We start from the raw sequence: 24,872 nt of genomic DNA, 5'->3' as shown, positions 1-24,872 counted from the left end.
TACTGTATTTGTTGTACCTTTATTTCAAGTTCAATTCAATAGATGCGTTTATTTAACATTATCAACTTAGGATTGTTTAGAGAGTTAAAAAAGCATCTATATATATATATAGCGTTAATTCAATTAAAACTTATTTTAACTTTTTCATTCTTCCTAAGTAGCTCCTGTAACAGTATGAAGTCAGTATCATCACATAAGTTTTGTATACAATGTACGACTATACATTATTACTCATCTTTGCTAGCCAAGGGTTACGATCCACTCCCGCTCTCTCCATACAAATCCTTATTTATTTTAGGCCTCATATGTAGGAACACTGAAGTCCAGATGTGGATTTAGGGGGGCAGGGGACCCGGGCCCCCCTTTTTCAGAAAAAATTTGGTTGGTTATATATATAGGGAATCACTGAAGTGTGACGGAATCCCCCTCCCCCCTTAGGCAGTCAGTGGGCCCCTCTTATGAAAATTTCTAGATCCGCCACTGGAAGTTGCTGGAAGTTGACAAGAATAGGGACATGGTTGGTGCCCATTTAATGTCGGTTGTTTGTTGACAAAACGTCGTTTCAGAGACATTTTGTTTAAATCAGAGATTATTTAAAAAAAATATTTAAAAAAAATAATAGCCAAGGCAAATTCAGAATCCATAAAACTAAATTAAAATAAAAATAGTCAAACGCTATCGATCGGCACTTTTGACCAGGACAAGTGAAAAATAAAAACAAAATACGATTTTTCCCTATTACATACATTGACAATGGTTGACCCTTATTCTTTTAATATGAACCAAAGCAGGACACTAAGTTTATCAATTACCGGAAATAGTAACTATGCTTTTTCGGAACATGACTCGTTGATTACTATTGATCCTTTAATCTAGGTCTTATGAGAGCTAATATGTCAATTTAAGATAAATCATTTTTAAAACGCGTGAATGACGAAGATCAAAGATGGAGACGTGGTGGATGGTTGTTGGCATTGTAACATGCACAAAATTGCTTTTATTTCCATCGTAGTATGTATTCATACTATTTTTCACCTCAAACAAGACGGAATATTTTTACTTTTTCCAAAATTATGCACGAAAAATTAACATTTAATGAATTTCAACAGAAAAAAAACCAAAAAAATATTCATTAGTGAATTACCTCCCCCTTTCCCTTATAAAATATAATGAAAATTGAATAAAGTAAAAAAAGTAAAAAGAAAAAAAAGGTTTGAGGAGAAAATAAGCATTCTGAAATTTTGATTTTTGTTGAAACTATTTAAATCGACTTTTCTATATGCTGAAAACCTTATCAGGTTGCCAGGTTGGGAAAAATTAACCTGCCAAATAGTTGAAATGGGGAACTATTCCTAAAATCAGTCAAATGAGTAAAAATCATTCATTTGAGTATCATTTGAGAGTGCCAGAAAGAAACATATAATATATATAATTGCTAGCTTGTCCACTCTGCGCACCCATATGAGTGGGCATGCAATTTCTTTTGTTTATTCAAAACACTGGCAAGTACGTACAGTCAAGTGAAAAAAGCAGATAAGCATTTGTAATCACAATTTTTACAAAAAAAGAGATTATAGCTAGGGTGGGCACGGGTAGGCTGCCCTCGGTTGGCACGTGTGGAAAAAGCAAAATCTACCCTTGGCTGTTGTATATGCCCCTATAGCATATATAGCATACAGTACGCCCAAGGAGTTTGTAATCCCAAACTCCATACTCCGATATTTTTCCTGGTGTAACACCAGGAAACTCCGACATCCCTCCCAAAATTCTCGGAGAAATTTAGGAGTATTCCCTCCGACTTCCGCGTAAATCCGCTACCTTTTGTTTATTGTATTAGCGACATCTCTCCCAGTCTGGTGTGACGCGGTGTGACACCAGGTAATTAATTGCCCTAATCCGTCTGATCTATGCCGGCATGCGACAGTCAAGGTATGTGAGATTTCTAATGTAATTAAACAATTGTATTTCCTGTCTATTGATTATCAGGTTATATCTGATTGCTTGAAACAAATGAAAGATTAAAATAAAAAGCAAAACGTTGTTGTTAATTCTTTCAATTACTCTGTACATTTTAATCAAGTTTTTAAACAACTATATTTGATTTTGACATCCGTTTTTTTATCAGTAAATAAATATTTAATTTACTAAAAGAGATATAATTGTGCAACAATAAACGGAGACTAACGCTGAATAAATGAGGGCAGTTTAAAGAAAAATTACACCTCTCAAAGTTTTTTATACTACAAGTAAAAAAGAAAATATTATTCCTTATCTGTTATGCTAATAATTCTACGCCATTTCCATTTTACGATTACCAGTCAGAGCTCAGACATAAACAAGTCGATTTTTGTTTTTGACTTAAAGAAGTCAAAACATGTATTTATCATAAAAATGTGTTTTCAATTTTAGACTTATCTAAGTCATAAAATGACAGACTTATTTAGGTCTATTTATGTTGATGAAAAAACTTAATTTCACTTGGTGGCCAAACTACACAACCTATGACAGCAAAAACCTGTCTGAGAGTTCACAAGGACTTGAGCTATCTATATGTAAGTGTCTAATTGAACATCCTTACTAAACACAGATGTTTTTCCTCATTAAGTGTAGTTCCAGGTGGTTGCATTGTAAGGTTAATTAACATTAACTCCGATTTTTTAGACTCTCATTCATATTTTTCTTTAGAAGACAAAGCATTGTCTTTCAATGTTGTCATTATTTGATTTAGATGCATGACCTCCTTATAAATATGCGTGGGTCTTGAAGTTAACCAATTTTGATCACTTATCGACTTGTAGGAGTCGATATTTGCAACTTTTTGAATCTGGTCAATTATTTCTTGCTTAACAATAATTGACTTATTAAAGTCGTATTTTGTCTTGCATTAAAGGGAGACTAATCCTAAAACTTACAAATTTAGACCTCTATGAGTCAAAAGCAGATTCAGACTTATTTATGTCTGAGCTCTGACTGATTACAAAATAAAAGTTTTAAAATCCAAAACGTTGTTGTTAATGGTTTCAATTGCATTAAAGTTTTATAAAAAAAATCTATACTTGATTATGACCTCGTTTTTTATTTATCGGTAATTGATATAACTTACGAAAAGAGACATACTTGCGTGAAAATAAACGGAAACTAACGCTGAAGGTATAAAATGTGAGCAGTGAGTTTAAAGAAAATTACGTGTCTTAAAACTTGTATATGCAAGTAAAAAAGAAAATACTATTCACCATTCGTTATGCTTAATAAGTCTACGGCATTTTCTCTTCACGATTAGCATTACTTTAGGATATAATACATTTCGGCTACAACAGGAATACTTCTATAGCTACATCAACTCGTTGTTGCATAATATTCATTTACGCACAATGAATGTAAACCTTTGTGTTGTATTTAGAACAGTTATCTTTAAATATTTTTAAAACAATTAATTGCCGTGGGAAGACGACACGCATCTCAGTGATCAACAGTGCGTGGTTGAACTTGAACTTGACTTCGCTCACAATATTGAATGCTAAAATAGTGACATCAATTTTGTCCACGAGATTTTTATTTGGCGGGAAATAGTATCATGTAACAGTAAACTCAGGTGACCTTTCTGGATAACCGTGGGAAAATTCATGTAATGATTGACATTTGTGTGCGTTAAGATTGAGGATCTAGAAGGTCCTTTTACAATTGATTAACTGGATTCTAAATTTTATTCCTTTTCTGAATAAACGAACATCAGCCTTTTATTTATACGTTTCTCAGTCAACAGAGGACATAAACCTGGACTTTATTTATACTTCCATAGTCAACATGTACACTATACATTAATGGTAGATGAAAACAGGATGCATGTCGTTCAGTTCCTGATGGGCGTTGGTAGAGATCCTCTGTGAAAATGTGTCGATCGTAAAAATCCGATCCACATTTTTTTTTACATATTTCTTTCTTGTACGATATCATTTCATTTTAATATTCTATAGTATAAATTGTTGAAATACTTCTTTTTATATTTCGCCGAGGACTTTTAACGAGCAGTAAAATACGGATTGCGCCAATCCAATTTTATTTTAAATAATAAAAGATCAATAACAGATCATAACAGATAAAAAACACATGATTTTATTTCTTCATATAATTAAATAAGGTTGTGTCTGGGCGGGGAATTATCTCAGTATTTATGAATATAGGGCTGCCACATTGCATACAAAACTATTTGTCACTTTACAGTTTCTTTTTTAAATTCAAATATTTCAAGTCGGTAATCTACCGAGGTAGTGAAACATAATATTTTACATTTCAAAATAAATTGAAAGTAACAGAGTTCACTTGTTGGTCCGATAAATTAACTCTAGGGTTTGATTTAGATTGGACAAATTACCGTAAAAACATCATTTTGTTTTAAGCCAGTTGATATTAATTATATAATATTGAACTATTAATGAACCGGATATTCACTGAGTAGATCATAAAAGGTTCTAATTGTGGTAAAATCATCTTTGTTGAAACTTTGTTGAAAAAACAAAAATTATGACCTGATCGGACTATAATGAAAATACTAAATGAGTGTTTTATTCGTATTTTTATACGTTTTTACGTTTTATTTAATATGACAATGACATGGGCATATACATACAAAAATAATTATCTTATTTTAAATAAAAATGTCACACTTTTATCTGACAATGAATAGACATTTAAATAACGTATTTTAAAGTACACAGGTGCAATCAAGATCGATTAAATGTACAAAGGTAATAAATCTGGCTAATCCGATTATGTTGTCACGCGTCATTAATTTTCAGTTCATCCGATGGGCAATAAACCAATTAACAGCCACGCGGTGTTGGGAGAGAATCTTTGGAGGAAATTGGGAGTAGAATCCGTGTTTCGCGGTGTCACACCGCTACACTCGGAAATCGGTGATAAAAGTTCGCGATTACAAACTCTCTGGGCGTACTGTATATATCAAATTATAATGTCATTACTATTTATATGGCTTTTTAAATCACAAAAAAAAAAAAAAATTGCGACTAAACTAAACCAAATGAGATTTTACACTTTATTTAAAAAAAAATTAAACACTACTTTTCATTGTACAAAAACATAATAATGACGAAAACATGTCTCTTTTTTATTTCAGCAAATCTACTGATTTTGATGTTCACAGAAATTGGTTGGCAATCACTCATAGTCTTCCAATTAGCAAATGGTATTATGAGGTGAGCTAAAAAAAATATCTGAGAGTTTGACATTATTGAATTTTGCCAGTCACAAGCCTAGGTGATCCAAAAGAGGGAAGAAAGATACCAGAGGGACAGTCAAACTCATAAATCGAAAATAAACTTACAACGCCATGGCTAAAAATGAAAAAGACAAACATACAAAACAAAAGTACACATGACACAACATAGAAAACTAGAGAAAAAGCAACACGAACCCCACCAAAAACTAGGGGTGATGTCAGGTGCTTTGGAAGGGTAAGCAGATCCTGCTCCACATGTGGCACCTGTCGTGTTGCTCATGTATTAACAAATAAGGTAAATAGTCTAATTTGGTAGGTCACATTCATGAAAGGGAAGGGGATTGTAGTTAAGACATAAGGAACATATCCGGTGTTACCCGTGAAAAGGTTATTTCATAAAGGTCAACCAACTCGTGATGGCGTCTGTAAAATTTACGAAGGGATGATTTCAACTTCACCATTTGGCACTCTTGGTTCCTTGTGAGCAGCATCCCTCTATCAAGAAAATCATGATAGGAAATCAAGCATAGGAATATCGTATCAATCATTGTCAATTGGGAGATATATACCCCATATGCAGGTGCCGCTAGAATGTTGCTACTTAGAAATGAAAAGTTCGCAATTGGAAAGCTGAAATCATCTCTTTTATCATAAAGTTTTGTTTTAATGGAGGCGTGCTTGTCTCAAGTATGGTTGATCATATAATCGAAACCTTATGAGGTGCTGACAAAGTGTTGTTACTTTTTTGCCATTCCATCATCCAAGATGGCTGCCAGCGAGGGACTTAGTTTAACATAGGACACTATCTTCTTTTAGAGAACCACTGAATGGAATGAAACTAAACATAGCATGAATGTTCCTTATGAGATGCTGACAAAGTGTTGTTACTTTGTTGCCTATCCAACATCCAAGATGGCCCTCAGCGGGGGACTAAGATTAACAAAGAACCCTAAGGAAAATGCATACAAACTCTTCATTTGGAAAACCACAGAATGGAATGCAATATTAAACCAAATTTTTATATGATTTCAAAAACCAAAGTAGAGTCAGGTGAGCAATACAGGCTCTTGATCATAATTTAAAAGGCTTGCTGGTTTTTAACAACCCATCTGTTTGAAAAATTATTTTGACGGATTCAGTAATTCCAAGTAGAAGATGATTTTGGAAAAATAGCATGAACAACATCCAAGAGATTAAACATTTATGTTAGGAAGTGTATTTTTTATAAGACATAATGTAAGAAATAATCATAATAATTTTTCATTTTCTTTTGTTTTAGGAAACTTCAGAATGGACACTAGATTATCCCCCTTTCTTTGCCTGGTTAGAATATCTGCTGTCACAGATTGCACAATTTTTTGACCCAGACATGTTGAAAGTAGAAAACATCAACTACAGATCTGATGCTACAGTACTGTTCCAAAGACTATCTGTTGTACTGACAGATTTTATATTGATTTATGCAGTGAAAGAGTTAGTACATTATGATTCTTGTTTGAATATCTTAGAAAATCTTAGAAAAAAACAATTTGATTGCCATTTATATAAAAATATATAATGGACTTCTATAACAAAATTAAAAAAAAAAACGTGTTGAAATATGTAGTATTTAATAAGATAAAAATAGAAAAATAACTGAAATAAATATGAAAATAAGAAGATGTAGTATGGTTGCCAATGGGTTTTCATGTGTTATTTAACTGAAAAAAATCATCTTTCTATATATATCTATATTCTCACAAACCAAATTACAAAGGTAACCTGGCCAGTGGCTACACAAATTGTACCCTAAAGTGAAAGTACATTTGTATATATTGAATGGTTAGTTTTTGTCCAGACTTACTTTAGAAGACATCAGTAATTGGCATTCAAGTTATCCTAAATCACTGATTGAACTAAAATATCACCAAATTTAATTTATTCCTACAAGCTAATTTCTTAAAAAAACATGCCAAAAATTGGTAAAGGATAGGAACAGAAAATCCCAATTTACAGCTAAGTTAACATTGCAAAGCTGATTTTATGATTACCTGTACAGTCTTATGTGGTTACTTTTTCCTTGTCCAATGGGGACCGTTTTTTTGAGGTTGACAGTTTATTAACCAATATTAAATTATCAATTGAACTTTGTATATTTGTTTTAATTATTATAATTTATTTTTTGGATTTTTTTTGGATTTTTTTTCAGATTTTGTACAAAATGTATAAAACTGCAAAGAAAAGATGACGACAAACAAGACATCTTTACTTCACCATTTTTAATACTTTCATCTTTACTGATTTGTAATGCTGGGTTGATGATAGTTGATCGTATCCTTAACAAATTGTAATCAGTGATCGTTGTTTAGGGCTTGACATGTTGTACATGTATATAGTCGCATGTGTAAGATTTGTTAAAATTCTAAACTTTATGAAATATTTGTAAATGGATGTTAAGTTAACAACAAACAATCAATTAACCAAATGTAGAGATGATGAATATTCATGTAACTAGAACACATCAAAATTGTTTTTGGAGGTGTCTGGATAATTTAAGAAATGTGACTAATTGCATCTTAAAAGAAACCATAAGATCCTGAGGAATAAATAAATGATTTTTATCAAGTCAAAGATGGTGGCATTTCACTTTTCATTTACAGGATATGTAGAATAATTAGACAAACTATAAGCATGTGGACGGATTTTTAAAAAAATCATGAAGGGTAATTCTGATGTATTTGATATCGAAGTTTCCATAACAGTTTTCAGACATCCATTTTCAGTATAATGGTTTCCTGTTTGGAATACTACTGTTATCTATAACAAGATTATATGAGGTATGTATAAGGATACCAGTAATGTAAACAATGTGTCTTATTTATTATAAACATGCATGTTAATGAATGAATTAAGATATAGGTATGCATCAATGAGACACCAACTCAACAACATAAAATAATCAAAAGACATCTATAAAAAGGCAACACACATTTTCACCAATATACAGGTGTCTATACATTAAGTTGACTTTTAAATTGTTTTTTTGTTTTGTTTTTTGTGAATGAATTGAACAATAACAATCAATGATATGGTGTTAGCATTCTTAACCTGTTCAAACATTTATATGAGTTTTGGTGTATGTCTGTATTTGTTTTGTCAATTTATATTTTTGTTCTTGGTAACCACAATTCAGGGGTACTTTGTAGTAAGTAAAACAGTAAAAAAAAAAACAGAATTTAGATGTGTATAAACAAATATTGCATTCAAAAATAAATAATAAAATTCTATTCAAATTTCAAGGATGAAAACAAAGCTTTTAATATCAATAAGTAATTATCAACCTGATTTTATAAGAGGAATACAAATTACAATTGCTGTAAGAAAAAGGATGATAATTAGTCGCTGTAAATTAAGAAAGTAAATTAAGATTTAAAACTTCAACAATTTTAAGTATTAAGAGTTGTCCCCCATGGTTAGTTTTATGATATAAAATAAATTGTTATTTCAGAATAGAAATCTAGAAGGAGCATTATGGTTTGCTACACTACTTAATTTTAAACACATCTACCTGTATGTAGCACCTGCATATTTTGTATACCTCCTTCGGTGTTACTGTTTCAAGAGTGATGGTACGTATGTTTTATGTGTGAACACTGATATGTATGTACTTAACTTTAAAGTTTGCCTTCAGGTGACCTATAATAATTTGACAGGCGCCATTTTCCTGTGATACTGATCTCGATGAAGTCACATGTTTGGCGACAGTGATTTCCGCATAAGCGCAAAAACTGTTGTAATTTGATATTTGCTAATAGAAATAAGTTATTTTATGTTGACTTCTGACATTTTTAAATGAAACATTAAAAGTTGAGTTTTTTTCCAACTCCAAACTCCACAACAAAACAAAAGCAGCAACGATTTTGTAATTGAGACAATAAAAGGAGGAACAATTATAACTCTACAATACATGTATCTGCACAATAAGAACTAAATTTGCACTGCATTCCAATAAACTGATTATTATTATATTATGTCAATTTGTGTCCATGATACTGGGAGAACATAAGTAAATGTTTGTGAATCTGATCTTGGAATAAAATTACATTTAATTAAATATCTTTATAGGTGTAGCAGCTAAAATTTCCTGGAGGACATTTTCATTCACACGAATTATCATGCTTGGTTTTGTGGTAATATCTGTATTCTGTCTGTCATTTGGGCCATTCATAGTAATGGTAAGATTTGAATAAGATCTTTTGCTATTTCAACAAAACTTTTTATATCTATTGATGCTTCAAATGGAATTGCAGAAAAGAAGATACAGTGATTCCCGTTTTTAGCCAATTAGTTTAAAATGCCTTTGCTATCACTCTCAAATTTGGAATTTTTAAGTTGTTAGTTGACTTTTCCAATGATGTAGCATTCATATACACATATATATGTACGAATGGTTTCATTATTCCCTCTCAGCATTGTACAGGGCTCAGACAGTTACTGCGGTGGAATATTGATCCTATGAATTGATTTTTGTTTGACATTGAACCCCATAATGTGTTAGCTTCTCTTGTTAATTGTATACCGTATTTTGATATTTTATATTATCCAGCGGACAAAGCATAATTTTTAACCAGATTTTAATGAAAATGTAGGCAGTTGTCATGTAATTTAGTGTGGTTTTGGTTCAATTACAAAAAGCCTTCAAATTGTTATACAAGATTTCTGACTAGATGATAAAAGAGTAACCTAGCACCTTACACTGTTAAATTGTTAACCCATTTATTATGATAATTAATAAATTCCATTTTGTTTTCCTTATTTATACCCCCGCTTTCAAAAAAAGGGGGATATACTGTTTTACCTCTGTCTGTCCTTCCATCCATCCGTGAGTCCGTCCGTCCCATGAATATTTTTCGTCACATTTTTCTCAGGAACTACACTACAAGGATTTCTGAAATTTGGTTTCAGGGTTTATATAAGTCAGCTATACTGTGTGATGTGTTTTCAGATTCATCACTGGACAATTTATTGTTTACTGAACACTTGTATGATTTTACACATGATAGCCAAGTTGAAAATTTTCTTCACAATATTTTTCAGGAACTATAAGACAAGGATTTCTGAAATTTGGTTTCAGGCTTGATATAAGTTAGCTATACCGTGTGATGCGTTTTTATAGTCATCACTCGCCAATTTCCTGTTTACCGAACACTTGTATGATTTTACACATGATAGCCAAGTTGAAAATTTTCATCACAATTTTTTCAGGAACTGCAATACAAGGATTTCTGAAATTTGGTTTCAGGCTTGATATAAGTCAGCTATACCGTGTGAGGCATTTTCAGATTCATCAATTGACAACTTCCTGTTTACCGAACACTTGTATGATTTTACACATGATAGCCAAGTTGAAAATTTTCGTCACAATTTTCTCAGAAACTACAATACGAGGATTTCTGAAATTTGGTTTCAGGCTTGATATAAGTCAGCTATACCATGTGATGTGTTTTCAGAGTCATCACTCGCAAACTTCCTGTTTACCGAACACTTGTTTGATTTTACCCAAGATAGCCAAGTTCAAAGTTTTCGTCACAATTTTCTCAGGAACTACAGTACAAGGATTTCTGAAATTTGGTTTCAAGGTTTATATAAGTCAGCTATACCGTGTGATGCGTTTTCAGAGTCATGACTCGATAACTTCCTGTTTACCGAACACATGTATATTTTTACACTATTAATATTATCCACTTGTGGCGAGGGTATCATCAGTAAGCAGTATCTCGCAGTTTTACTTGTTTAGTATATTGCACTCTTTTGATCTTTGATTATTATTTACCTTGTCAAACATTGTTGAACACATTTGTATAGAACATAATCCAACATATAGAAATAACATTGTTTTGTTTATTATGAGGTTTTATGTGTGTTTGTGTATTTTTTGTTTAAAGTATTTATCATATGATAATTTGATAAATAAATCAACATGCATAATATTTTGTAATTTTTTTAAAATTATTTTATTTCTTCTTATTTCAGGACCAGCTCCCACAAGTTCTTTCCAGATTATTTCCCTTTAAAAGAGGTCTTTGTCATGCATACTGGGCACCAAATTTCTATGCATTATATAACGTTGTTGATAAAGCAGCTACTTTGTTTTGTAAGTATTTATGTATTATGTTTTAAAATATAGAGAATGTTTTAAAGGATATATAGTAAAACCTCTTCTCAATACTGTATATTCAGAAAATATTGTGATGTTTTTATTATTGCAAAAAATGTGACAGGGTTATAATTGCAATAATTTAAACTTGCATGTTGAAATTGTTAAAATGAATTAAACAGGATTTTTTTTCAATATTGCAAAATTCAAAATTGCATGTTAGTCTAAAATGGCAAAATGGCAATAATAAATGCACACAATAATTTCTGAATTTACAGTACCTGTTTATAACTTTGAAAACTAGCAACCTTGTGAATTTGTTGATTTATAGTAAAGTTGGCCAAGAGTTATGGGACTTTAACTTGTCAAAAAATAAGATAATTTTTCAAATCTGTCACAATAACTAAAGTATCGCTGAATATGATAATACATGTCATACAATGTTGAAAACTCATCCTTAAGATTTGCGAGAAATTTAGTTTTTGTCTTAAAAACGTGAAGTTTATATTATACTTATAGTAAAATCTTTTGTCTTTAAGACTGTCAACATAATAACAGTCATGTCAGTGGTCAGTAAAACAGGTGAGACATTTCAGTGTGAGCCCTCTTGTTTGGTTTAACTATTAAATATATTCTAATATTTATTTACATTAGTGCAAACAGCTCATTGTTGTGCAGCATCAGTTGCCGTTGAGTACAGAACTCAGTCTTGTTTTGTCCTTTCTTTCTTTGGAAAGGTCATTCACACCTTTGTTGTATTTCCATACTTTTTCAGAGTTTTTAGTTTTAAAATATCATTTAATTGTAGGTAAAAAATATAATCTCCTAAATGTATCTGACTTGGGATCTGCCATGATGACAGGAGGACTTGTACAGGAGTTCCAGCATACAGTGCTCCCATCTATATCACCGCTAGTCACACTTATATTAACAGGTTTATCTATACTGGTAAGTCTTGAGGTTTTGCATTTAAAATACTGATTACAAACTTTTTGCAACAGCATTAACAATGCTTAGATAACAGTGGCGGATCCAGGGGGGGTCCATCATGACAGCCTATATCTATATGGTAATTGATTAATGGAAGTTAAACAAGCAACAATCAATCAATCATTCTAATGCAACATAGTTTGTAACGTTTATTTTACATTTGGATAATGCCACCAATTTTCATGCATGGCATCAATTTGTAATATGTGCAAGCGCAGAAGACATTTGAGAGATTTTTAAATGTATGATTTAACATTGTTTTTTGCCACTTTCATTAGAATGGAGACAATAATATTGTATTTAAGCTCCAACAACATCAATTGGTGATTTGGTGCCGTCCAAGCTTAAAATACAACACAGTTATCTCCTAAATATGATTATCGTCAAGTTCTTTTATACTGTTTCCTGTAATTTTTAGTAGAAAAACACAGAAGAAAGATCAGTGATGTTTCAATGTAAATTAATCAACATTATTGCAAACCAAATGAAACTTTTCCATGGATTCATCTGCTATTGGTAAATCTGTTTAATCTTTTGTTAGTTCTGTTGTCCTATTGAATAAATACATAAGCTATTGTTATCTGTGAAGTTTATTCACTAGGACCTTTTAATTTCCTCTAAGAGAAATCCATATTTCCAAACTTTAAATAGATTGATCAATAGGAGTGAATCTGTGGAAAAGTTTCATTTGGTTAGCAATAATACCAACTTGGTTGTACCATTGAATTAAGAAATTTGTTAATTTCAGAATTTCACTTAAGAATTTTAACTACAGAATTTTTCATATGAATTTACAGAATAATTGTCATTGAATTATATTTTTGGTGAAATAAGAAAAAAAGAAAAAAAACAGTGAAAAATCTACTTCTTTTTCTACCAAAATTTTACCCTTGCATACATTTTACACAGAAATGTAGGATACAATGTATTATCCTCAAGTTAAATTTCTAATAATTTAATTTTGAATGTAACGCTTGATTGGCTGACCTTGTTTTGTTTATCATCACATAGACATAATTTTGTCATGTGACCATGACGTCATCAATGTTTTTTCGTGGTTTACTCTGGGTAAAATAGAATTTAGAATTAAATTATCAGGAATGACTGTAATATTTTTTCTGTCTATTGGAAATAACATAAAAAATGTGGTGCTCACTTTAAAATAATCTGCGTATTCAGTGTGCACCTCATTTTTGATGTTATTTCTTCATAGACAGAAAAATATTAGTCATTCCTTAATTAAATTAATACCATAAAAAACATTGAAAGCATAGATCAAGTAAAAATTGTATATTTTTTTATTTTTGTTGCAAATGAATTTGTCTACAAAATTTCTTACAAAGATGGATACTATTTTGTTTATATTTATATTGACATGTACCGTTTGAATAGTTTTACACTAGTAATTTTGGGGCCCTTTATAGCTTTTTGTTTGGTGTGAGCAAAGGCTCCATGTTGAAGGTTGTACATTGACCTATAATGATTTACTTTTATAAATTATTATTTGGATTGAGAGTTGTCTCATTGGCACTCAGACCACATCTTCCTATATCTATGTATGTACACAAGGGCAATGGTGTTTTGTGTGTTTATTCATTGATTTTTCATTTTCAGCCAGCAGTTTTACACCTTTGGATTTATCCCAAAGGACCAAAAAGTTTCCTAAGATGTCTCATTTTATGTGGATTTGGATCATATATGTTTGCTTGGCATGTTCATGAAAAGGCCATTCTCATTATAACCATTCCATTCAGGTAATTTGCAAAAATATGGTGTTTCTCTTACATAGAAGGATTTAAAACCAATAAAGAGAGTGTGGAATAAAATTATGATAAATACCAGCCGTTTTTATCCTATATAAATAGAATGAAATTCATAACAGTGTGGCTGTGGCCATTGATTGACACATTAAATTCATCCATTGACTGGGACAATTTAGGTGAACGTTTGTATGTAACGACCACTGCTCACTATGTACTTTTTAAAGACACTTAAACTATGGGGTCACCAAAGGTTCTCAACACCTTAATAAAGTAATTCGAATAATTAATCAGAAATAACACGATTTTTTTATTTATATCAATTATATAAATCAAAACATAAAGGTTATTCCTGATTAATTTTTCGAATTATTTTATAATTAAAGGCGTTAAGAAACCTTTGGTGACCCCATAGTTTAAATGTCTATTGTAGGTAGGTCGTGAACAGTGGTCGTTACAGACAAACGTTCACGTAAATTGTCCCAGTCAATGGATGAATTTAATGTGTCAATCAATGGCCACAGCCACACTGTTTTGAATTTCATTCTATATACTTAATAACAAAAAAAAACAGAAAAAATATGTTCTCTAAATTTTTGCAGATAAAACACCTGTGTGTGTCATAATGTTCTTTATATTCTCAACAACACACTATCTCAAAAGATATAGATTAATTAATTGATTGTTGTTGTTAAAAGCAACGACACCCACTCATTGCATTGTTTTAGAGGAAGAAATCTGAGTATGGATAGAGAATCATGACCTTTTGCAGAACAATTGGCTTTATTATTCAAATTAAGAGTTGAACATCTAGTTGACTGACAGCTGAAGTATTTTGTAGCATATTTTGAAGAAAATCACATGTTTTTATGCCCCACCTACCATAGAAGGGGCATTATGTTTTCTGGTCTGTGTGTCCGTCTTTTTGTTCGTTCGTCTGTCCGTCCGTCTGTCCCGCTTAAGTTTTTGATGAAGCTGAAGGCCAATCAACTTGAAGCTAAGTACACATGTTCCTTATGATATGAGATTACATAATATCAAGTGAATAAAGAATTAAAAAGAAGAGAATTGGTGTATTAATTCATGTGACTAACTTTTAAGATGCACTTAACATAATCTAAAGTAAAGGAACCATTAAATCGCTTTATTGCTGTTGTTCATCTTAAAATTCCTATTAACACCTTCAACACTAAGCAAGGGCTTATACCTCAATGAAGGAATGGTTTTGTACCATGTATACTATCTAATTAGTTCTACACTTACTATTTTGTAGTTTATTAGTATTGGATAAGAAGAGAGATGCACAGCTATTCCTCATTTTGTCTACAGTTGCTCATTATTCATTATTTCCATTAATATTTACAAAAGCAGGTAAGTGAAAAAATTCATTTAAGAAATAACTTTATCTGCAATTTATACTTTTTCCCTTTCATTTTACTACCTAATTTTTTTTTGGATCATGGCCATTTGTAGGACTTGATACTCAAAAATATTAGGCAATGATGTCATGTATAAGTAATGGAAATTGTGTACTCGTGTCTGTCCGTGTCAATTTATCAATGAAAAGCATGCAGCGTCATTCATACAACTGAAGAACTATCCCACTATCCAACCATTAATACTCTTAAACTTATAAAAATAATTATTTCAAATACCCCTTAAACGTTAACTGAATTCAGAACGTTGGTTCCAATGACTCAATTGTTGAATTAATGGCCGACGTCATCCTATCAAAAAATGATGTTATATGCCTAATTGCACAAAGAAGAATTGATACATGTACCAAGAGCTCAGAATGGATTTATATATTTTTATATATTGGGTAGTTAAACCTGGTTTAACCAAACAATGTTAAAGTGGCTGTGTACCAAGTCAAAACTATACTAGTGTTTACTCTTGTAACATTCAAATAATTAATTTTTTTGCTAGAGAGCATACCATGTTTATGTTTTGATTTGTTTTGTTGTTTGATTCCATTAACACTTGAACATATTTAGTCAGCATCTTTGTATTGAAAACTCAAATTTGATAACTTAAGTTATGGAAAACTAATAAAAAGCCATAACATGCTTGACGTCATTATCACTGTACTAGTATACATGTTTTTAGGGGCCAGCTGAAGGACACCTACGGGTGTGGGAATTCTCGCTACATTGAAGACATTGGTGGCCTTCGGCTGTTGTCTGCTCTATGGTCGGGTTGTTGTCGCTTTGACACATTCCCCATTTCCTTTCTCAATTTTATTGCTTCCCTTGAATGTTGATGCTTGTCGGTTTGATCCCTAACAGGGTTTCCAAAACAATATATTTTTCCCCCATTCTGTGAATTATGTACCCTTGAAAATAAATGTATTCAAAGTATGCATTACTAAAGATTTATAAAAGAATAGTGGATTATATTCCAACGAAACAGAATCCGAACTGCAAAAAAAGATAAATTAGTTCGAGGTTGATGTATTGTCTTCAGCAGTAGACAAGTTTCTATATAATTTATAATCTTTAATTACTCTAAAGACAAGAAAGTGTTTTTTTTTATTCCAAACAATACAAAATTTTCTTAATGACAAAAAAAATGTGATTTATAAAAAAATGTCTTTTGCAGAAACTGTGATAAAGATCTGTATGGTGCTGCTGTATACAGTTTATTCGTTTTATAGTCTGGGAAATATCTACAGGTAAGTAAGTGCTGGAGTGGTAGTGATAAGTTAAACAGTTTTCTTCCTTTTGAAGAGTTCAATTTTCTATCATGAATTTAATTCATTTCTGTTTCCTGTGTTCAATCAACTAGCATATGACTTGTATTATTCACTTATCCTTACTACAATTCTAAAAAAATCAAAGGATAAATCATGACAGAACAATTATGAGAATTAAGGTGGTACCTAACACTACAGGGAGATAACTCTGTAAAGTCAGCTAAATGTTTTAATAACATTGTGTTGTAATAGGAATATTAAGCTTCTCAATGATCAAAATTGGTGTTTGTCAAACTGCTATAGAACCAGTGTAATTTTTCTGACAAAACGGTTGGTTCAAAATTTTTAAAATTTTTATATTTTTGTTAAAGGGTCAAAGTAAATAATTTGACAAAATTTTATGAAAATTAAACGAGCCAAATTAATTTTGGTGAAAGTGTTTGGTACCACCTTAAATGAATAAAGAAAGGGCTTTTTTCAGGTTACATTTTTAGCTCACCTGGCCTAAAAGGCCAAGTGATCTTTTCTCATCGCTTGGCGTCCGGCGTCGTCATCCGTCGTCGTCGTTAACTTTTACAAAAATCTTCTGCTCTGAAACTACTGGGCCAAATTAAACCAAACTTGGCCACAATCGTCATTGGGGTATCTAGTTTAAAAAATATGTCCGGTGACCCGGCCAACCATCCAAGATGGCCGCCATGGCTAAATGTAGAACATAGGGGTAAAATGCAGTTTTTGGCTTATAACTCAAAAACCAAAGCATTAAGAGCAAATCTGACAAAGTGTAGAATTGTTAAACAGGTGAAGATCTATCTGCCCTGAAATTTTCAGATGAATCGGATAACCCGTTGTTGGGTTGCTGCTCCTGAATTAGTAATTTTAAGGAAATTTTGCTGTTTTTGGTTATTATCTTGAATATTATTATAGATAGAGATAAACAGTAAACAGCAATAATGTTCAGCAAAGTAAGATTTACAAATAAGTCAACATGACTGAAATGGTCAGTTGATCCCTTTAGGAGTTATTGCCCTTTATAGTCAATTTTTAACCATTTTTCGTAAATCTTAGTAATCTTTTACAAAAATCTTCTCCTCTGAAACTACTTTGCCAAATTAATTCAAACTTGGCCACAATCATCTTTTGGGTTAGTAGTTTGAAAAATATGTCCAGTGACCCGGCCATCCAACCAAGATGGCCGCCATGGCTAAAAATAGAACATGGGGTAAAATGCAGTTTTTGGCTTATAACTCAAAACCCAAAGCATTTAGAGCAAATCTGACATGGGGGTAAAATTGTTTATCAGGTCAACATTTATCTGCTCTGAAATTTTTAGATGAATCGGACAACCTGTTGTTGGGTTGCTGACCCTGAATTGTTAGTTTTAAGGAAATTTTGCTGTTTTTGGTCATTATCTTGAATATTATTATTGATAGAGATAAACTGAAAACAACAATAATGTTCAGCAAAGTAAGATTTACAAATAAGTCAACATGACCAAAATGGTCAATTGACCCCCTTAGGAGTTATTGTTCTTTATAGTCAATTTTTAACAATTTTCATAAAATTTGTAAATTTTTACTAACATTTTCCACTGAAACTAATGGGCTAAGTTCATTATAGATAGAGATAATTTTAAGCAGCAAGAATGTTCAGTAAAGTAAGATGTACAAACACATCACCATCACCAAAACACAATTTTGTCATGAATCCATCCGCATCCTTTGTTTAATATTCACATAGACCAAGGTGAGCGACACAGGCTCTTTAGAGCCTCTAGTTTTACATTGCAAAGAGTATAAGACTATGTACCTTCCTGCTATTTTATAAAATGGTATCACTTATAGCTAGTATCACATAATTAGATTAGTGAAAGTTTGTAATTTGAAACAAAGCATTCCCTTACCACCCCAAAAATATGTTTTCATTGTGAATATTTGCCTATGGTAACCAGTTCAAGTCATGCTCAACATTTATAACTTAATCTATGGTTTAATTTCAGAATACCTTGGACATTAACCCAGTTACCACTGTGTTCTACATTAGAAACATTATATCTGCTTGGTATAGTACCACTAGAAATATATAACAGTATAATACATCCAGTGTTAGGATTAGATCAAAGACTACCATTTATACCGTTGATGTTAACATCAGTATATTGTGCAATAGGAATCATGTACTGTTGGATAAAGTTCTATATATTGACCTTTCAAGAGAAAATGCATAAAAGTCACAGAGAATAAATATATTTATAATTTATGTGTTGTTCATGTTATTGTTTATCATAGCCAATTAATAATCAAAAGTATTGCATTTTTTCTGGTATTACTGCTTACTGATGTAATGATAATTTTGTCCACTGGTCTGTGCATTTGTTTGTCTCTGCACTTGGTTTCCACAACTGCTCTGAAATCAAGGACTAGATATTAGCTTAAATTGGGTGATGCTTTTTTGATTTTCGTGTAATACCACTTGAAAAATATAACAGTAAAACATATCCTGATTTAGGATTAAGGGTATTAGTATTTTTAGGAGTTTACAGGCAGAGTCTGGCTGACTAATATTTGCTTCTTGTACCCAAATTATAGCCTAAAAGTTTAGAGAAATTTCTAAGGGATTAAACTTATACTGCTATATGATTATGTGTTGCAGTTACATTGTCAAAGGAAAGATCATGTGTCATATGATGAAGGTTAGATGACCTATACTTTTCAGTTCAGTGGGTTTGATAAAAAGTAGGAAAGTAGTATTCTCAAAAATGTGTCACTCTAACCTACTTTTCATGTTTAATGACACATTAATGTTTTGTATGCAAGTTTTAATGCTAGATGCTAAGTGACCTTATAAATTGGGGTAAAGAGGCATCTATAGTTACCAGTATCATAATAATTGGCAGTGCCAGATCCGGGGGGGGGGTTGTTCGGGGTTGGAACCCCCCTTTTTTTGGGCCGATTAATGTATTTGAATGGGGACATATAGTTGGAACCCCCCCTATTGTCCTGTGTTGGGAACCCCCCTTTTAAAATGGCTGGATCCGCCACTGATTGGATTACTGTGGTCTACATGTTCCATGTCATTTATTTGCATTAAGTCCAAGAATGTTTCTCAATTACAAACTGACATAAATTCTCTCTTATGTTCACACTGACACTAAAATCAACTTCTAATTTTCAAAATTGTAATTTAAACTAAAACAAATTAGGTCACTGTGTCATACATGTCATGCTTTACTGGTTTAAATTTTTATCTTGGATATCAGTTCACAAATACTTGGTGGCATCATGCAGTCTTAAAACATTATGAATGGATCAATTAGGAAGTATAAAAAAAACAAAAGTAAATCACAATATTCCTTCATGCTTCAATGATTTATATTAATTTTTCTAATATATAGGAGCTAACACAACCTTTTAGGTATCTCCTTGTCAGCTTAAGTTGACATTTAAGTTTAGTTTGCAGAAAATAAGTGACTATTAATTATATAAATTCATTCATAACAGCTTCTACCAGAACTGATTGGCATTTCATGCTACACTGGCAAAAAATAGTTTGAGTTATTTTTATGCCCCACCTACGATAGTAGAGGGGCATTATGTTTTCTGGTCTGTGTCTCTGTTCTTCCGTCCGTCCGTCTGTGGTTCCGTTCGTCCGTCCAGGTTAAAGTTTTTGGTCAAGGTAGTTTTTGATGAAGCTGAAGTCCAATCAACTTGAAACTTAGTACACTTGTTGCTTATGAGATGATCTTTCTAATTTTTAAGCCAAATTAGACTTTTGACCCCAATTTCACGGTCCACTAAACATAGAAAATGAAAGTGGGAGTTTCAGGTTAAAGTTTTTGGTCAAGGTAGTTTTTGATGAAGCTGAAGTCCAATCAACTTGAAACTTAGTACACTTGTTGCTTATGATATGATCTTTCTAATTCGAATGCCAAATTAGATAATTACCCAATTTCACGGTCCATGGAACATGGAAAAGGATAGTGCGAGTGGGGCATCCGTGTACTTTGGACACATTCTTGTTTTTAGATAGAGAGAGGCAAACAATGATATGACAAATGAAAGTGTTCTCCATAAACAGAAACTGTGCTTTCTTTACAAAATTAGGTCTCCATGAACTGCAATTTGTTTCGTCAGACGATTAAATTGTATATTGGACTTTATTTTTATGCCGAAACAGTTTTGACCCCAATTCCATGGTCCACTGAACATAGAAAATGGTAGTGCAAGTGAAGTGGGGAATCTGTGTACTATGGACATATTCTTGTTCTAGTTTTAGTTTATCTTCTGTTTCTAATATATTTTGTCTTGGATTGTTTTACCCTCATCTACCCCTTTATCAAAGCCACTTGTTTTCCTATAACTTTTAAATGCATATAAATAAAATCTCTTTAAATATTTCCATTGTTATAAACCTGAAGTGAGACATCTGATTTATTCTTTATTATACTTTTTTTTTTGTAGTAATTTTTTTTAATTTTTTTTTTATCTTTTTATATGAATAATGGCTAGATTTTTTTATTAACTTGAACGATAGCTCCTACAGTATTTAATGCCGATCAGTGCAATTTGATTGTCTAGAATTTATTTACAATCTTGTATACTGGATTGCCCTCTTCAATCCATTTATATTTGAATATCCTTATTTATGGTGTGAAAATTATCTTATTGACTTATACAATAAAGAGCATCATATTTTTTCTTCCAATGCCTCCCCTAGTGTGTCAAGAGGTGAATTTGAATTCTATTAAAACTTAGGACTGCATAATTTGATTCTACACACTTCAATGAAACTTTGGATACTTGCTGCAATAAAGGGGATAAAGTGGGGGGAAATGTTCTTATTTTATCTTTTTTATGGGTACAAGAAAAAATAGTTGGGTTGTTTAAATTTGGATAATGGTTGCGCCATAATTGCTAATGTATGCATTTGTTTTTCACTTTTATTGATTTGGGCTTTGGAAGTTCTCATAAGGCTTTTTTGGACTGATTTTGGGCATTCATTGGCTTTTTTCAGATTAAACCCATGTTAACTAACAATGACAATCTGAAAAGGCCTTCATGGTTTTTTAAGTAAAAAGATTATCTTATGTTATTGTTCAAACATTCTGATATTTAAAATTCAATTAAGTAAAGAATTCTTTTGAAGTTTAATAGTATAGTTGTAATTTTATTTTTTTATCTCAAAATGTAAGCTTGTTTCTACAAAAAGTATGTACAATGTCAATTTATTTTATAAGTATACATTGTTTCATCACCCACATTTTTTACACCCACCAGTGAAAAGAAGGCTTGTTGAGGACTTTTTGGTAATTTTATAGTTTTGTCCATGCAAGGTTATAAGTCTTTTTTTTTAAGAAATACACGTTTCTTTTTTAACTTGCTTTTTTGGATTGAATGTTTAAAATTGCATTAAATTATTAGAATTGGGTAGTATAATTGTCATCGTTTATATTTTTTGATGATTCTATTTATGCAACTTTAAGGTGTGCAATTGTTTGTTTCATATTGCTTAAAAATTACATTTTATGGCAAAGTTATATGAAAAAATACGGATTACAGATAAAACTCAATGAGGCAGCAACCTATCAACATAGAACCAGAAGACATTTGCTGATTTAAAACATTATACATTGACATAGTATGTGAGGGCCAAAAACCTATTTAAAACTTTTTTTTCTTTTTGAAGGTGTTAACATGTTTATTTTTTGTAGATTTATACTTTTGTCATTTATGAGCTACACATTGACCTAATCTGGAATTTTCTTGATGTCCTGCATCCTTATTTTTAGTGTCCCTATTTGCTATCCAGATGGCCTTTTTTGCTGTACAAAAAAGTAATCAATTTACAACCCAACACCAGGCCCCACAATAAAATCTTAAAAGTAGCTTAATGCAAATACTATGCAGATAGCTGCACAAATGTCAATGGTGGAAATTACTTTATAATTCAGTTGATAGATTTAGTTTGGGTCCTCTAGTTGATTTATTGCAAAACCTTTGAAGTCTTTTTGTTGTAAAATTATTAAATTTTTGTTTGAGTTTGTTGCAATTGATTGTGACTAAACACAAGAAGAATTTCTATAAATCAAACTTTTCTAAAAACGATCTCAAAAGTATAAAGGTAACTTAGTATAACTATTAAATCTTTCAAAGCAATTTTCCATTTCCTCTGCTTTGAAAAGTAATAACGTTTTAATTATTTATTATTTATGAAAATCATCTTTTGATTATATGTTATACTTGCACTTTATGAATTATTTCATTAATTTTTTAAAAACATGTTGAATTAATTGATAACATATAAGCTTGATATTATAGAATTATAAATTTCGTTAATATTGAGGAATGTTTAAATTTGAAGTAATTTTTTTTAGCAGTTTCTCTATCCATCTAAATCCAACAGCGTTGTATTGGGTTGCTATGGTATCTTCTAAACTGCAGACTCATAAAAAAAAATCGAAGACTTTTCATACAACATTCTGAAATAAATCGAAGACTTTCCACAAACCATTCTGAATAAAAATCCAAGACTTTCCATACAACATTCTGAAATAAATCGAAGACTTTCCACAAACCATTCTGAATAAAAATCCAAGACTTTCCATATAACATTCTGAGAAAAATCGAAGACTTTCTGTACAATATCCTATAGAAAAAAATCGAAGTCCTTCCATACAACACAAAGTATAAAAACGACCACTCTCCTTTACCATTCTGAAAAAAATCGAATACTAACAATACAACATTCTGAAAACAAAATGATAACTGTATTAACCCCTCATATCTGGGGGATGTGATATAATATTTTTTGTGTAAAACGTTTTAAAGGGGGGTTGCTTGTTGAAAGAATACCAGGAAGTATTTAAACAATGTAAAAAAAGTTATAATTTGGAATAAAAAGATGTAAATTGTTTGCTAACGGTACAGTTGCCTAACAGAGTCCAAATGAATCGACTTTGAAAAATGAGCGAGCACCCATGATACTATGTAGTTATGAGCGAGCACCCATGATACTATGTAGTTATGAGCGAGCACCCATGATACTATGTAGTTATGAGCGAGCACCCATGATACTATGTAGTTATGAGCGAGCACCCATGATACTATGTAGTTATGAGCGAGCACCCATGATACTATGTAGTTATGACGTCGAGCACCCATGATACTATGTAGTTATGAGCGAGCACCCATGATACTATGTAGTTATGACGCCGAGCACCCATGATACTATGTAGTTATGACGTCGAGCACCCATGATACTATGTAGTTATGACGTCGAGCATCCATGATACTATGTAGTTATGACGTCGAGCACTCATGATACTATGTAGTTATGAGCGAGCACCCATAATACTATGTAGTTATGAGAGAGCACCCATGATACTATGTAGTTATGAGCGAGCACCCATGATACTATGTAGTTATGACGTCGATCACCCATGATACCATGTAGTTATGAGCGAGCACCCATGATACTACGTAGTTATGAGCGAGCACCCATGATACTATGTAGTTATGACGTCGAGCACCCATGATACTATGTAGTTATGAGCGAGCACCCATGATACTATGTAGTTATGACGTCGAGCACCAATGATACTATGTAGTTATGACGTCGAGCTCCCATGATACTATGTAGTTATAACGTCGAGCATCCATGATACTATGTAGTTATGACGTCGAGCACCCATGATACTATGTAGTTATGAGCGAGCACCCATGATACTATGTAGTTATGAGCGAGCACCCATGATACTATGTAGTTATGAGCGAGCACCCATGATACTATGTAGTTATGACGTCGAGCACCCATGATACTATGTAGTTATGAGCGAGCACCCATGATACTATGTAGTTATGACGTCGAACACCCATGATACTATGTAGTTATGACGTCGAGCACCCAGGATACTATGTAGTTATGACGTCGAGCATCCATGATACTATGTAGTTATGACGTCGAGCACTCATGATACTATGTAGTTATGAGCGAGCACCCATAATACTATGTAGTTATGAGAGAGCACCCATGATACTATGTAGTTATGAGCGAGCA

At 32.0% G+C, this 24,872-nt stretch overlaps 1 protein-coding gene across 1 annotated transcript; it reads left to right on the top strand.

Annotated features, from left to right (window-relative positions):
• The first annotated feature begins 887 nt into the window (after nucleotides 1-887).
• Nucleotides 888-19,076, top strand: LOC139481640 (dolichyl pyrophosphate Glc1Man9GlcNAc2 alpha-1,3-glucosyltransferase-like). The gene is made up of 13 exons (XM_071265078.1): nucleotides 888-1,011; nucleotides 5,135-5,213; nucleotides 6,516-6,709; nucleotides 7,425-7,546; nucleotides 7,985-8,052; nucleotides 8,724-8,844; nucleotides 9,341-9,450; nucleotides 11,249-11,369; nucleotides 12,181-12,320; nucleotides 13,977-14,116; nucleotides 15,396-15,493; nucleotides 16,724-16,796; nucleotides 18,817-19,076. Exons 1-13 carry the CDS (start codon nucleotides 947-949, stop codon nucleotides 19,058-19,060), a joined length of 1,575 nt encoding a protein of 524 aa, XP_071121179.1. The 5' UTR covers nucleotides 888-946; the 3' UTR covers nucleotides 19,061-19,076.
• The last annotated feature ends 5,796 nt before the right edge of the window (nucleotides 19,077-24,872 follow it).

The sequence above is a fragment of the Mytilus edulis genome, chromosome 7 (assembly GCF_963676685.1).
Source record: "Mytilus edulis chromosome 7, xbMytEdul2.2, whole genome shotgun sequence".
NCBI lineage: Eukaryota > Metazoa > Mollusca > Bivalvia > Mytilida > Mytilidae > Mytilus > Mytilus edulis.
Note: the sequence above shows the minus strand (reverse complement) of the source record. Positions and strands in the feature narration are given on the sequence as shown.

What these genes read in the sequence shown, in the direction of transcription:
- LOC139481640 (XM_071265078.1), top strand. Translation starts at nt 947, where the DNA reads ATGGAGACGTGGTGGATGGTTGTTGGCATTGTAACATGCACAAAATTG. An exon ending in TTGATTTATGCAGTGAAAGA is followed by an intron (nt 6,710 to 7,424) that starts GTTAGTACATTA and finishes ATTTTTTTTCAG; the next exon opens with ATTTTGTACAAAATGTATAA. An exon ending in TAACAGGTTTATCTATACTG is followed by an intron (nt 12,321 to 13,976) that starts GTAAGTCTTGAG and finishes TTTCATTTTCAG; the next exon opens with CCAGCAGTTTTACACCTTTG.